Raw genomic sequence first — 15,519 nt, 5'->3', positions numbered from 1 at the left:
ACCTTGGGCTAAAAGATAGGTTGTTTACAGGTCTGCACCAGAAGACATGGTTACTTAACCTTGTTACTTGGGCTAAAGGATAGGTTGTTTACAGGTCTGCCACCAGAAGACATGGTTACTGTAACCTTGTTAGCTTGTGCTAAAGGATAGGAATGTGTTCTAGAAGTTCTTCAAGACAGAAGCCCAAAATTCTCAAAAGGTCACCATCGACCTATGTATTAGTTTGGGCTCCATTCCGCAAGTCAAGCATAGTTTCTACTCCTGTATTTATACTTGGTTCTACCAGGGTTGGGGTCAATTCCATTTAATTCCAGTCAATTCAGAACGTTAACCAAATTCCAACTCCAATTCCAAATGTTCCTAATTGAAAAGAATAGAAGAAGAATCGTAGTTGTAATTGAAGAGTACTTCCTGAATGGTCTGCAATTTAAATTGAGTTGACCCCAAACCCTGGTATTTACACCTGTGTTTACAGCTGTAAAGGCGAGGTAATAACAGCTCACAATTCTGGACTTGAGGGCGATAAGCTCCTCCTCCTCCTTCTTCCTGTTCTCAAAGTGGACGTCGATCAGCCCCTGCAGCTCAACCAGGTCTTTGTTCTGACGCTTCTTATGAAGGTCCTGTTAAAACAACAACGTTAGAGAGAGATTACCTCAAGTGTAGTATACTGTACCAGACCTAAACTGTTGCTTTCTTTTGGCCAAGGATGTTTTAGTTCAAGAAACAAGATTTAGAACGAAGGATTTACAGTTTACTTACGTCAAAGTCCACCTTCTCGCCGTCAGGGACCTTAGGGACTCTACGGAATGTCAAAAGATGCACACGTAAGTTATGTCTAATGCTTTAGGACAACCCAGGAATATTCACCGGGTTCTGGCGCTGCCACTGTTGGTTCTGTCCTCATAAAACATTTAGCGTACAAACCAGGGTTACAAACATGTGGAAGCCAGGGTTCTGGACTTCCGGTTAATTCCATTTCAATTCAGTCAATTCACCAAGTAAACTGAAATTCTAGCAGTTCCAATTCGTTCAATTCCTCCTTCACTTGTTTTCTCAATTAGGACAATTGGAATTGGAATTTCAGTTTACTTCCTGAATGGACTGAATTGATTCCAACTCTGATGAACACAATACACAGCTTGAACTGGTTGGTTTGACATGGATGTTGGATAGAACTTCTACTCACTTGAACTTGGGCTTCTCCTCTGTTCAGTAAGAACATGGTAAAGTGGGAAAAATATTTTTACAGGTTAGCGATATCACATACAGTGACAACGATCTCAAGCAACAGACCCAAAATGGAGTTTCAGTTAATCAAGGGGACATATCCGTGTGGGCTGCAGTTTCAGGCTACTTTTAACTTGTAAAAATAATAACAAATTAATATTTTAAGAGGGAAAAGTAAACCGTTTTGTATGTTTACTTTCAATTTCACAATGTTAATTTGGTATGTTGTTAGTGAAACAAGCTGTATAACATGTATAATAACAGACATGTACAGTATAGCTGCTGTAAGGATAAGTAGGACAAGAGCAATACCTTACTATTTACTATGTAGGATCTCTATGCTATTTATGAGTTACATTCTCTTTTTTTCTTCTTCATTAGAACTACTTAATTGTCAGAATTAGACTCTTTCTACAATCCAAGACTGAATTCTGTACTTGGATGATACATGTTAATTTATTCCCAAAAGTCAAGTTGGTGGTGGAAATATTATTAAAATCAGAAATTACAATGAATTGTCAATAAGTACAGAAACATCGTTGACGTTGTGATTAGATTTTTGGCTTGACCTTCACACTCAACAGGTAGAAACCACAAGCAAAGGCAACAGCAACACTCTTGCAGTCAGAGAAATACAAAAGTACCATCTTGTTCTCCTTCCTCGACTGGTTTGGCAGAATGTCATGCAGGAAAGAGAAGCAGACAGAGCAGACATGAACATACGAGTCACTGCAGCATTTCATATTCCGTCACCCTTTCTCACGCTGTCACAACACGTCTGTTTGCGGACATTTCTCATATAGGCCACTCAGGCCGTAGTTTTGCGTGACAGACTATTCACGCGAGATTTGGTTCTTGGTTCCGAGATTACTCAGGCCTTGACTTTCATGAATTTGTTGGGAGTATGGGGAAAGAATTTAGCGAGACTACATTTGGGCAGTATTTTGCTGCTGAGCACATGGACTCATGGACAGGGTCTCTTTCTCCAGTCTTCCGATACCGTAAACCTCCTGAACTGGAGAGGAGACTGACACGTGCAGTCTGTCCAATCAGAGGTACACATACAACTTTAAGAACTTGAATACACTACCTTCCTCTTCATAGGCCTCTCGCATGCAGCAAGCGTCCAAAGCAAGAGCAGAATAGATATCATGATCAGTGATATATACTGTACATAAGCTGCCTGCTAGGGTTGCAAAGTTCCGGAAAGTTCCAGAAATCTTCCAATGGGATTTCTGAAGAAAAAAACTGGAAACTTTGTGAAGTTCCCAGAAGTTTACCACCCTGGTGCCTGCTAGCACATTCACTACACATTCAGCTGACTAGGCAAGCTCTGCAGAACATTCACTCACATCACACAAATTGAGGTGTTTATGACCAGTGTAATACACCATAAATTACAGTAAATTTGGCCAGAAGTACAGTTCAAGAAAACAGGTAACATTTGAATATGAACTATAACAATATATAATTGATATAAGCATTTATATTAAATAACACCCCAATGTGAGAGCTAAATAAGTTGTTAACAGTGATCAACTTTCTGCATCATTCCGTAATCATTCCTTTATAGGTTAATAAAATAAGCTTTTCAGACAAGATCTCAAAGGGGCAAAGAAAGATCGTTATATGAGGAAACGTCATCCTTCATCCATGTCGTCATGGTACGAAAAACACAGGTATAATGAGGTTTATAGAACGAGGACTACCTTCCTCAACATCATCTCTGTAATGGTGAAATTAGGATGATTGAGGAAGAGTGACAGAGGTGGGCATGGATGAAAAAAAGACCTTAATCCACATAAAGTCATCAGGTTATTTTGGAGCAGGATTTCAATATAATAATCAGGTTATTTTGGAGCAGGATTTAAATATAATAATCTGGTTATTTTGGTACAGGATAAAATATAATAATCTGGTTTTTTTGGAGCAGGATTATAAAAAATAATCGTTATTTTGGAGCAGAATTAAAGATAATAATCCGGTTATTTGGAGCAGGATTTCAATATAATAATCAGGTTATTTTGGAGCAGGATTTCAATATAATAAACAGGTTATTTTGGATCAGGATTAAGATAATAATCAGGTTATTTAGCAGAATTGAAAGATAATAATCAGGTTATTTTGGAGCAGGATTAAAATATAATTATCCGGTTATTTGGAGCAGGATTAAAATATAATAATCAGGTTATTTTGGAGCAGGATTAAAAGATAATAATCCGGTTAATTTTGGAGCAGGATTAAAATATAATAATCGGGTTATTTTGGAGCAGGATTAAAAGATAATAATCCGGTTATTTGGAGCAGGATTAAATATAATAATCTGGTTATTTTGGAGCAGATTAAAAGATAATAATCCGGTTATTTTGGAGCAGAATTGAAAGAATAATAATCCGGTTATTTGGAGCAGGATTAAAATATATAATCTGGTATTTGGAGCAGGATTAAAATATATAATCAGGTTATTTGGAGCAGGATTAAAAGATAATAATCTGGTTATTTGGAGCAGGATTAAAAGATAATAATCAGTTACTTATGATGGAAGCTTCTGTCTTCCATTGAGCATTTTCAATACATTTTCCTATTCAAAACCTTTCTAGACAGCCACCTCCGGGTTCTAATATATTCCCATCATATACAGAATGTTTAGAGCGCTACAAAATCAAGGGCTCATTATCTTTTCTCCAGTTGCATTCTGGAGAAGCAGCTCCCGTGAGGTGATACAGTAAGTATGGAGGATAGCAGCTCCCGGTGAGGTGATACAGTAAGTATGGAAAATAGCAGCTCCCGGTGAGGTGATACAGTAAGTATGGAAGATTGCAACTCCCGGTGAGGTGATACAGTAAGTATGCAAGATAGCAACTCCCGGTGAGTGAAATACAGTAAGTATGGAAGATAGCAACTCCCAGTGAGGTGATACAGTAAGTATGGAAGATAGCAACTCCCGGTGAGGTGATACAGCAAGTATGGAAGATAGCAACTCCCGGTGAGGTGATACAGTAAGTATGGAAGATAGCAACTCCGTTGAGGTGATACAGTAAGTATGGAAGATAGCAGCTCCCAGTGAGGTGATACATAAGTATGGAAGATAGCAAGCCCCCGGTGAGGTGATACAGTAAGTATGGAAGATAGCAACTTCCCGGTGAGGTGATACAGTAAGTATGGAAGATAGCAACTCCCCGGTAAGGTGATACAGTAAGTATGGAAGATAGCAACTCCCGGTGAGGTGATACAGTAAGTATGGAAGATAGCAGCTCCCGGTGAGGTGATACAGTAAGTAGTGGAAGATAGCAACTCCCGGTGAGGTGATACAGTAAGTATGGAAGATAGCAACTCCCGGTAAGGTGATACAGTAAGTATGGAAGATAGCAACTCCCGGTGAGGTGAATACAGTAAGTATGGAAGATAGCAGCTCCCGGTGAGGTGATACAGTAAGTATGGAGATAGCAACTCCCGGTAAGGTGATACAGTAAGTATGGAAGATAAGCAACTCCCAGTAAGGTGATACAGTAAGTATGGAAGGTAGCAGCTCCGCGGTGAGGTGATACAGTAAGTATGGAAGATAGCAGCTCCCGGTGAGGTGATACAGTAAGTATGGAAGATAGCAACTCCCGGTGAGGTGATACAGTAAGTATGGAAGATAGCAACTCCCGGTGAGGTGATACAGTAAGTATGGAAGTAGCAACTCCGGTGAGGTGATCAGTAGTATGGAAGATAGCAACTCCCAGTGAGGTGATACAGTAAGTATGGAAGATAGCAACTCCCGGTGAGGTGATACAGTAAGTATGGAAGATAGCAACTCCCAGTGAGGTGATACAGTAAGTATGGAAGATAGCAGCTCCCGGTGAGGTGATACAGTAAGTATGGAAGATAGCAAACTCCCGGTGAGGTGATACAGTAAGTATGGAAGAATAGCAACTCCCGGTGAGGTGAACAGTAAGTATGGAAGAATAGCAACTCCGTGAGGTGATACAGTAAGGTATGGAAGATAGCAACTCCCGGTGAGGTGATACAGTAAGTAGGGAAGATAACAACTCCAGTGAGGTGATACAGTAAGTAATGGAAGATAGCAAGCTCCCGGTGAGGGTGATACAGTAAGTATGGAAGATAGCAACTCCGGTGAGGTGATACAGTAAGTATGGAAAGATTAGCAAGCTCCCGGTGAGGTGATACCAGTAAGTATGGAAGATAGCAACTCCCGGTGAGGTGATACAGTAATATGGAAGATAGCAACTCCCGTGAGGTGATACAGTAAGTATGGAAGATAGCAACTCCGGTGAGGTGATACACGTAAGTAAATGGAAGATAGCAACTCCCGGTGAGGTGATACAGTAAGTATGGAAGATAGCACCTCCCGGTGAGGTGATACAGTAAGTTGGAAGATAGCAACTCCCGGTGAGGTGATACAGTAAGTATGGAAGATAGCAGCTCCCGTGAGGTGATACAGTAATGCATCTGCAGCATCTAACAGCACATTCCTCATTAACCCCTAGCTCCTACCACCGTCTAGGCACATCTAACAGCACATTCCTCATTAACCCTTAGCTCCTACCACCCGTCTAGGCACATCTCAGATCTCCAAGAGGGGCTAGGGCCTACGGGCTAAGGGCTAGGGCCTAGGGGTGGATTTGGGATTGATCATGATCAGTGATATTAAAGAAGCAGTTTGAGAGGAAGCAGCTGAAGCCACTCAGTGAGGAAGAGGCGTGCTTTGAGAAAGTACATGAACGTGTACTGTTGCTATAACTAATACACATACTAGACTATGGGTMTACAGTACCAATATRCATACCGCACTATGGATACACAGTACTAATACACATAGTATACTATGCATATACAGTACTAATATACAGCACATAGTAGACTATGGATATACAGTACTAATATACAGTATATAGTATACTATGTATATATGGTACTAATATACAGCACATAGTAGACTATGCATATACAGTACTAATATACAGTACATAGTAGACTATGCATATAGAGTACGTAGACCAGGGGTGTCAAACTCATTTTGCCTCGTGGGCCATGTTCAGTACCCCCTCCACAGTACTCAAACCACTCCCATGAATCAGCTCACAGGGGATCCAGTATGTTTGACACCCCTGATGTAGACGATAGAAGTATGCTTTCTTCATAGAGGGCAGTTATGAAGAGGAGGCACCTCCAGTAGCTCAACAGTTAACATTAGTGCTTCGGGGGTTTCTAGGTGGAGACGGAGACGGGGGGGGGGGCACTATCAGGAGGGACTATATACTATATTAGTAGGTCTCATCTACGTCTACCTGGGCGACAGGTGTGGTTGCACAAGGGAAGGACGAATGAATAAGCTACGCCACATACCTTCCTCCTCTACAACCTCAGGCTCAGGCTCAGGCTCGGGTTCTGCCTCCTCCTCTACCTCCTCTTCCTCTACCTCCTCCTCTGGTGCTGCCTCTGGGGCTACCTCTACTTCTACTACCTCCTCTTGGGACACGCAGCAGAGCACGCAGCATGCAGCGGGGAACCAGGGGGAGGAAGGGTTTCGGAGARAGGTTTAGACATTTGTTTATGAACGCGTGAAGGAGGAGAGAGAATCGGTTAGGTTGTAGGATGAAATTAGATTACTTCAGTTTAAGAAAGGAGGGATGAGAGGAGAGAGGAGAGAACAGTACTGTCCTGCTGGAGTGTGTGCAGCGAGCAGTGATGCTTGAGAAGAACAGAAAGAGAGGAATGAGAGAAGAGAGGAAAGAGGGATGGAAAAAGATGGGTAGATGGCATTAATCAGATGAAGTGAAATGATACGTTATGAATGATTGATGGTTTTCTGCATACCGGAGATACCTGAGTTTGAAAACGTGTCACATGCCAAAAATGTGGAATTCCTTATCGCCCAATCACATTTTTCCTTATTTTAAAGTTTTCAAAATCACAAAAAGTCACTAGTCAGAACAGTCACCCTTAAGAAGTGTTTGACAAGCCGTTTGATAAATCAAACGTGATTAAGCACAGATCAAACAAACGGAATTATGATAAATGATAAGCAAGCAGGGATTTTGTGAGATTTTTTTTTTTTTTACAAACGCTTGATCAACAATGACAGACTTTATTATCTAGAGAATTCAGTTGATCACCGGACAAACAAAGCAGGACGTTTTTCAATTTCACGTGAGGAACTGGTACACGAAGCTCACACACAGGGAGGCTGTACGAGTATCATTATGTGTGGCTGCATACTGTAACGTATTTGGTTACTAAGTTACAACAGAGAAGCAGAGCGCACCATTGAAGGTCTGAGTATATGTAAAAGCTTGTCTTGTTGTGTGTAAAACAGACATCTATTGAATCAAATCAAATCAAATATTATTGGTGTTCACATACACATGGTTAGCAGATGTTAATGCGAGTGCAGCAAAATGCTTGTGCTTCTAGTTCAGACAGTGCAGTTATACTAACAAGTAATCTAACAATTCCACTACAACTACCTAATACACACAAAACTAAAGGGATGGAATAAGAATATATACATATTAAATATATGGATGAGCGATGGCCGTGCGGCATAGGCGAGATGCAATAGATGGTATAAAATACAGGATACACATATGAGATGAGTAATGTTGTGTGAATCTGACTTCATACAAAGCTAGCTTTCCAGCCAAGTTAATATATGTTTATGAGCTCCACATGACCGATATTCGAGGGAAGCAAAAGCGGCTGTTAATTAGTAATAAAATATCCAGTCACACAAATAATCTATTAAAAAGACTCGCAAAGCAGGCGTTGTCAAAACACATTTCAGATGAAGGGTAAGAGTCGCACAATTAGTAAGAGTGGAAACGTCATGGAAACCGAATTGTCTATTGTTGTTGTTTTACCTTCCTCGTCTTCAGTTTCCGCAAAATAAATATGTTGAAACAAAAACACAAGTCATTTTCTCAGATCATAAATCGGTCCAATCCTTGACCTGAGACATGGCTCTATAGGAGACATTTATCAGATCATAAATCGGTCCAATCTTTGACCTGAGACATGGCTCTATAGGAGTCCATAGCCTTGTCCCAGGTCAAGTCAGAATCACGCTGATCATTCATAATGTGTACTATCCTCCATGACTGCCTACATTACATGTCATTTGTGAGTTTGACAAAAAACATTTATTCACACCCACATATAAATGCGTATATAATTTACATTCTCTAAATAATAACACATCTTCACTTGAAGGCTCATCTAGGGTTGTATCCAGTCTAGGAGGACAGGACAGTATACCAGCATCCAGGGCTGTATCCTGTCTAGGAGGACATGACAGTATACCAGCATCCAGGGCTGTATCCTGTCTAGGAGGACATGACAGTATACCATAATCCAGGGCTGTATCCAGTCCAGGAGGACAGGACAGTATACCAGCATCTAGGATTGTATCCAGTCTAGGAAGACAGCACAGTATCCCAACATCTAGGGCTGTATCCTGTCTAGGAGGACAGTATCCCAACATCTAGGGCTGGGTCCAGTCTAGGTCCAATTATTATCACAACTACTGATACACAGTGTAAAAGAGTTCAGGCTTTACAACAGTATTATTACATGATTATAAAGTAAACATAGAGTTGAGGACAGACTGGTTGAGAATGGACACAATCTGTCTGTTCTTTGTGAACCCAGTTGGGGGAGACACAGCTCTAAGAATAGAGGATGCTGTTGTATAGAAGGCTTCAGCTCCACCTTGTTTAAATGTGGAGATAGGTGTCACTGATCATTTAAAGTAAGAGTMGATTTTTTCAAAGTAATATTGTTATTTTTCACTTACCCTCGATCTGATCACTGAAAAATGAAAACAGCATACAGTTAGCATCAACAGGCCCATTTCACTTAGAGTTATAAGGCCAACAACTCTCTACATTCATTTACATCTCCATTCCTACCTACATTAACTGAAACATTCATGTCACCACCAATACACCTCATGCCTTTCCTGTTTCACTCCAATTGCAATTATTTACTATCAAGATACTCAGTATCTTGTTCGTATCTTGTTCGTATCTTGTTAGTATCTTGCTAGTATCTTGTTTCCCTTTCCTTGTACCACCCATTGTATTCTCCTTCAGATGAAAAGGGGGGAAAATCCTACAATAAAATAATACATTAAATAAAGAAACTTTCCTACTTTTCTTCCAGGTGTAAATCCCTCACCATGTCTGACACTGAGGAAGTGTAAGTATTCCCATTTATGATTCAGTTTATTCCTTTCATTTTATTTAATTTCATTTCATTTTATGATTGAGGATTTCATTTCCTTTGTTAGGCTCATTAGCTACCGAATAATGTTACAAGTGGAACTAAATAAATGTGTTGCATTTTGGTGCAATACAATCGCAGTCCCACAATAGTGGACTAAAAGATACTAACAGATACTAACAAGATATAACAAGATTACTAACAAAGATACTGACAAGATACTAACAAGATACTAGCAAGATACTAACAAGATACTGAACAAGATACTGACAAGATACTAACAAGATACTAACAAGATACTAAGATACAAAAAACAAAACTGACAGATACTAACAAAGATACTAGCAAGATTACTAACAAGATACTAGACAAGATTACTGACAAGATACTAACAAGATACTGACAGATACTAACAGATACTAACAAGATCGAAACTAGCAGATACTGACAAAGATACTGAACAAGATACTGACAAGATACTAACAAGATACTAACAAATACTGACAAATTACTAACAAGATGCTAACAAGATACTAACAAGATACTAGCAAGATACTAACAAGATATACCAACAATGTACTACAAGATTACTAACAAGATACTAACAAGATACTACAGATACTGACAAGAATACTACAAGATACTTACAAGATACTAACAAGATACTAACAAGATAAACTGGACAAGATACGGACAAGATACTAGCAAGATACTGACAAGATACTGACAAAAGATACTCCGACAAAGATACTAACAAGATACTAACAAGATAACTAAGCAAGATACTAACAAGATACCAACAAGATACTACAAGAACTACAAGATACTGACAGATACTAACAAGATACTAACAAGATACGACAAGATTACTAACAAGATACCAAAGATACTGACAAGATAACTAACAAGATTACTAACAAGATACTAACAAGATTACTAACAAGATACTGACAAGATACTAACAAGATACTGACAAGAAACTAACAAGATTACTAACCAAGATACGAACAAGATACAACAAGATACTAACAAGATACTAACAAGATTACTAACAGATACGGACAAGATTACTACAAAGATACTAACAAGAATACTGACAAGATACTGACAAGAAACTAACAAGATACTAACAAGATACGAACAAGATACTGAGTATCTTGATAGGTAAATAAATCGCCAATTGGAGTGAAACAGGATAGGCATGAGGTTTATTGGTGGTGACATGAATGTTTCAGTTAATGTAGGTAGGAATGGAGATGTAATGAATGTAGAGAGTTGTTGGCCTTATAACTCTAAGTGAAATGGGCCTGTTGATGCTAACTGTACATGTTTTTATTTTTCAGTGATCAGATCGAGGGTAAGTGAAAAATAACAATATACTTTGAAAAAATCGTACTCTTACTTTAAATGATCAGTGACACCTATCTCCACATTTAAACAAGGTGGAGCTGAAGCCTTCTGTACAACAGCATCCTCTATTCTTAGAGCTGTGTCTCCCCCAACTGGGTTCACAAAGAACAGACAGATTGTGTCCATTCTCAACCAGTCTGTCCTCAACTCTATGTTTACTTTATACTCATGTAATAATACTGTTGTAAAGCCTGAACTCTTTTACACTGTGTATCAGTAGTTGTAGATAGACCTAGACTGGACCCAGCCCTAGATGTTGGGATACTGTCTCCTAAACAGGATACAGCCCTAGATGTTGGATACTGTCGCCTCTCTAGACTGGATACAATCCTAGATGCTGGTAACGTCCTGCCTCCTAGACTGGATACAGCCCTGGATTATGATACTGTCCTCCGACTTGGATACAAAGCCCTAGATTGCTGGGTATTACTGTCCTCCTAGGACAGGATACAGCCCTAGATGCTGGTAGACTGTCCTCCTAGACAGGATACAGCCCTAGATGCTGGTATACTGTCCTGTCCTCCTAGACTGGATACAGCCCTGATTTGGTATACTGTCCTGTCTTCCTAGACTGGATACAGCCCTAGATGCGTATACTGTCCTGCTTCTCCTAGACAGGATACCAGCCCTAGATGCTGGTATACTGCCTCCTAGACTGGATACAGCCCTAGATTGCTGATATACTGTCTGTCCTCTAGACTGGGATACAACCCTAGATTGAGCCTTCAAGTGAAATGTGTTATTATTTAGAGAATGCAAATTGTATACGCATTTATATGTGGGTTGAATAAATGTTTTTGGTCAAACTCACAAAGACATGTAATGTAGGCAGTCATGGAGGATAGTACACATTATGAATGATCAGCGTGATTCTGACTTGACCTGGGAACAAATGGCTATGACTACCTATAGAGCCATGTCTCAGGTCAAGGATTTGGACCAATTTATGATCTGAGAAATGTCTCCTATAGAGCCATTGTCTCAGGGCAAGGATTGGAACAGACGAATTTATGATCTGAGAAATGACTTGTGTTTTGTTTCAACATATTTATTTTGCGGAAACTGAAGACGAGGAAGGTAAAACAACAACAATAGACAATTCGGTTTCCATGACGTTTCCACTCTTACTAATTTGTCGACTCTACCCCTTCATCTGAAATGTGTTTGACAACGCCTGCTTTGCGAGTCTTTTTAATAGATTATTTGTGTGACTGGATATTTATTACTAATTAAACAGCCGCTTTTGCTTCCCCTCGAATATCGGTTCATGTGGAGCTCATAAACTATAACTTGGCTGGAAAGCTAGCTTTGTATGAAGTCAGATTCACACAACATTACTCATCTCATATGTGTATCCTGTATTTTATACCATCTATTGCATCTCGCCTATGCCGCACGGCATCGCCATCATCATATATTTATATGTATATATTCTTATTCCATCCCTTTAGTTTGTGTGTATTAGGTAGTTGTATGGAATTGTTAGATTACTTGTTAGATATTACTGCACTGTCGAACTAGAAGCACAAGCATTTTGCTGCACTCGCATTAACATCTGCTAACCATGTGTATGTGAAACACCAATAATATTTGATTTGATTTTGATTCAATAGATGTCTGTTTTCACACACAAAGGCAAGCTTTTACATATACTCAGACTTTCTCAATGTGCGCTCTTGCTTCTCTGTTGTAACTTAGTAACCACACATACGTTACAGTATGCAGCCACACATAATGATACTCGTACAGCCCTCCCTGTGTGTGAGCTTCGTGTACCAGTTCCTCACGTGAAATTGAAAAACGTCCTGCTTTGTTTGTCGGTGATCAACTGAATTCTCTAGATAATAAAGTCTGTCATTGTTGATCAAGCGTTTGTTAAAAAAAAAAAAATCCTCACAAAATCCCTGCTTGCTTATCATTTATCATAATTCCGTTTGTTTGATCTGTGCTAATCACGTTTGATTTATCAAACGGCTTGTTCAAACACTTCTTAAGGGTGACTGTTCTGACTTAGGTGACTTTTAGTGATTTTTGAAAACTTAAAAATAAGGAAAAATGTGATTGGGCGATAAGAATTCCACATTTTGGCATGGACACGTTTTTCAAACTCCAGGTATCTCCGGTATGGAAAACCATCAATCATTCATAACGTATCATTTCACTTCATCTGATTAATGCCATCTACCCATCTTTTCCATCCCTCTTTCCTCTCTTCTCTCATTCCTCTCTTTCTGTTCTTCTCAGCATCACTGCTCGCTGCACACACTCCAGCAGGAACAGTACTGTTCTCTCCTCTCTCCTCTCATCCCTCCTTCTTAAACTGAAGTAAATCTAATTTCATCCTACAACCTAACCGATTCTTCTCCTCCTTCACGCGTTCATAAAAACAAATGTCTAAACCCTGTCTCCGAAACCCTTCCTCCCCCTGGTTCCCCGCGCATGCTCGGCTCTGCTGCGTGTCCAAGAGGAGGTAGTAGAAGTAGAGGTAGCCCCGCAGGCGCCCAGAGGAGGAGGTAGAGGAAGAGGAGGTAGAGAGGAGGCAAGACCCGAGCCTGAGCCTGAGGTTTAGAGGAGGAAGGTATGTGGCGTAGCTTATTCATTCGTTCCTTCCCTTGTGCAACCACAACCTGTCGCCCAGGTAGACATAGATGAGACCTACCAATATAGTATATAGTCCCTCCTGATAGTGGCCCCCCCCCCCCCCCCCCCGTCTCCACCTAGAAACCCCTGAGGCACTAACTGTTGAGCTACTGGAGGTGGCCTCCTCTTCATAACTGCCCTCTATGAAGAAAGCATACTTCTATCGTCTACATCAGGGTGTCAAACATTACTGGATCCCCTGTGAAGCTGATTCCATGGGAGTGGTTCTGAGTACTGGGGGGGGGGGGGCGTACTGAAACATGGCCCACGGGCAAAATTAGTTTGACACCCTGCGTCTACGTACTCTATATGCATAGTCTACTATGTACTGTATATTAGTACTGTATATGCATAGTCTACTATGTGCTGTATATTAGTACCTTTAATGCTAGTATTACTATGTACTGTATATTAGTACTGTATATCCATAGTCTAACTATGTCTGTATATTAGTACTGTTATGCATAGTTACTATGTGTATTAGTACTGTGTTCCATTAGTGCGGTATGTATATTGGTACTGTAACCATAGTCTAGTATGTGTATTAGTTATAGCAACAGTCACGTTCATGTACTTTCTCAAAGCACGCCTCTTCCTCACTGAGTGCTTCAGCTTGCTTCCTCTCAAACTGCCTTCTTTAATATCATGATCAATCCCAAATCCACCCTAGGCCCTAGCCCTTAGCCCCTAGCCCCTACCCCTCTGCCTCAATCCCAAATCCAACCCAGGCCCTAGCCTTAGCCCTATACCCCTAGCCCCTCTGCTCAATCCCAAATCCACCCCTAGGCCCTGGCCCTTAGCCCCTAGGCCCTAGCCCCTCTGCACTTGGAGATCTGAGATGTGCCTAGACGGGTGGGAGGAGCTAAGGGTTAATGAGGAATGTGGTGTTAGATGTGCCTAGACGGGTGGTAGGAGTAAGGGTTAATGAGGAATGTGGTGTTAGATGTGCCTAGACGGTGGTAGGAGCTAAGGGGTTAATGAGGAATGTGCTGTTAGATGTGCCTAGACGGTGCGTAGGAGCTAAGGGTTAATGAGGAATGTGGTGTTAGATGTGCCTAGACGGTGGTAGGAGCTAGGGTTAATGAGGAATGTGCTGTTTAGATGTGCCTAGACGGTGGTAAGCTAAGGGTTAATGAGGAATGTGCTGTTAGATGTGCCTAGACGGTGTAGGAGCTAAGGGTTAATGAGGAATGTGCTGTTAGATGTGCCTAGAGGGTGGTAGGAGCTAAGGGTTAATGAGGAATGCTGCTGGTAGATGTGCCTAGACCGGTGGTAGGAGCTAAGGGTTAATGAGGAATGTGCTGTAGATGTGCCTAGACGGTGGTAGGAGCTAGGGGTAATGATGAAGCTGTGCTGGTTAGATGCCCTGCAGATGCATTGGCTTGTAGATGAAAGATACATAGCCCCTACCTGGCATATTTACTAAACTAGTAAGGGTGCTAGCAAACTAAAGCTAAACCAATGCTGCTACCTTCCATAACTTACTTGTATCACCTTCACCGGAGTTGCTATCTTCCATATTCACCTGTATCACCTCACCGGGAGCTGCTTTCTCCCAGAATGCAACTGGAGAAAAGATAAGGAGCCCTTGATTTTGTAGCGCTCTAAACGTTCTGATATATTGATGGGAATATATTAGAACCCCGGAGGTGGCTGTCTGAAATGTTCTGAATATGGAAAATGCATGAAAAATGCTCAATGGAAGACAGAAAGCTTCCATCATAAGTAACTGATATTTCTTTTAATCCTGTCCAAATAACGCGATTATTATATTTTAAATCCTGCTCCAACTGTAACCGGATTATATATTTAATCCTGCTCCACTGTAACCGGATTATTATCTTTTTAATCTTGCCCAAAATAAACCTGATTATTAGTCTTTTTAATCCTGCTCCAAAATAACCGGATAATTATCTTTCAATTCTGCTCCAAAATAACCTGATTATTATCTTTATGAATCCTGATCCAAATTAAACCTGTTTATTATATTGGAAATTTCCTGAGTCCAAAATAACC

General features: G+C 40.5%; 1 protein-coding gene and 1 long non-coding RNA gene across 2 annotated transcripts in view; one reads left to right on the top strand and one right to left on the bottom strand.

Annotated features, from left to right (window-relative positions):
* LOC112074996 (troponin T, fast skeletal muscle-like) overlaps positions 1 to 9,134 on the bottom strand; it is a 14,776-nt gene extending 5,642 nt beyond the window's left edge. The window contains exons 1-8 of the mRNA XM_070440733.1: positions 9,127 to 9,134; positions 9,026 to 9,039; positions 6,580 to 6,702; positions 2,318 to 2,335; positions 1,872 to 1,892; positions 1,187 to 1,205; positions 760 to 799; positions 504 to 620 (exon numbers count right to left, since the gene is read on the bottom strand). Coding sequence (XP_070296834.1) covers positions 504 to 620; positions 760 to 799; positions 1,187 to 1,205; positions 1,872 to 1,892; positions 2,318 to 2,335; positions 6,580 to 6,702; positions 9,026 to 9,039; positions 9,127 to 9,134 — 360 coding nt within the window. The remainder of the gene's footprint in view (positions 1 to 503; positions 621 to 759; positions 800 to 1,186; positions 1,206 to 1,871; positions 1,893 to 2,317; positions 2,336 to 6,579; positions 6,703 to 9,025; positions 9,040 to 9,126) is intronic.
* A 208-nt stretch (positions 9,135 to 9,342) lies between these two features.
* Positions 9,343 to 13,420, top strand: LOC112074999 (uncharacterized). Its single transcript, XR_002894894.2, has 3 exons — positions 9,343 to 9,429; positions 10,797 to 10,810; positions 13,329 to 13,420. It is a non-coding gene; the product is annotated as an uncharacterized lncRNA (long non-coding RNA).
* Positions 13,421 to 15,519: the final 2,099 nt, after the last annotated feature.

Source organism: Salvelinus sp. IW2-2015, unplaced genomic scaffold, assembly GCF_002910315.2.
Source record: "Salvelinus sp. IW2-2015 unplaced genomic scaffold, ASM291031v2 Un_scaffold2921, whole genome shotgun sequence".
In the NCBI taxonomy this organism is placed as follows: Eukaryota; Metazoa; Chordata; class Actinopteri; order Salmoniformes; family Salmonidae; genus Salvelinus; species Salvelinus sp. IW2-2015.
This window is presented reverse-complemented; position numbering and strand designations above follow the sequence as displayed.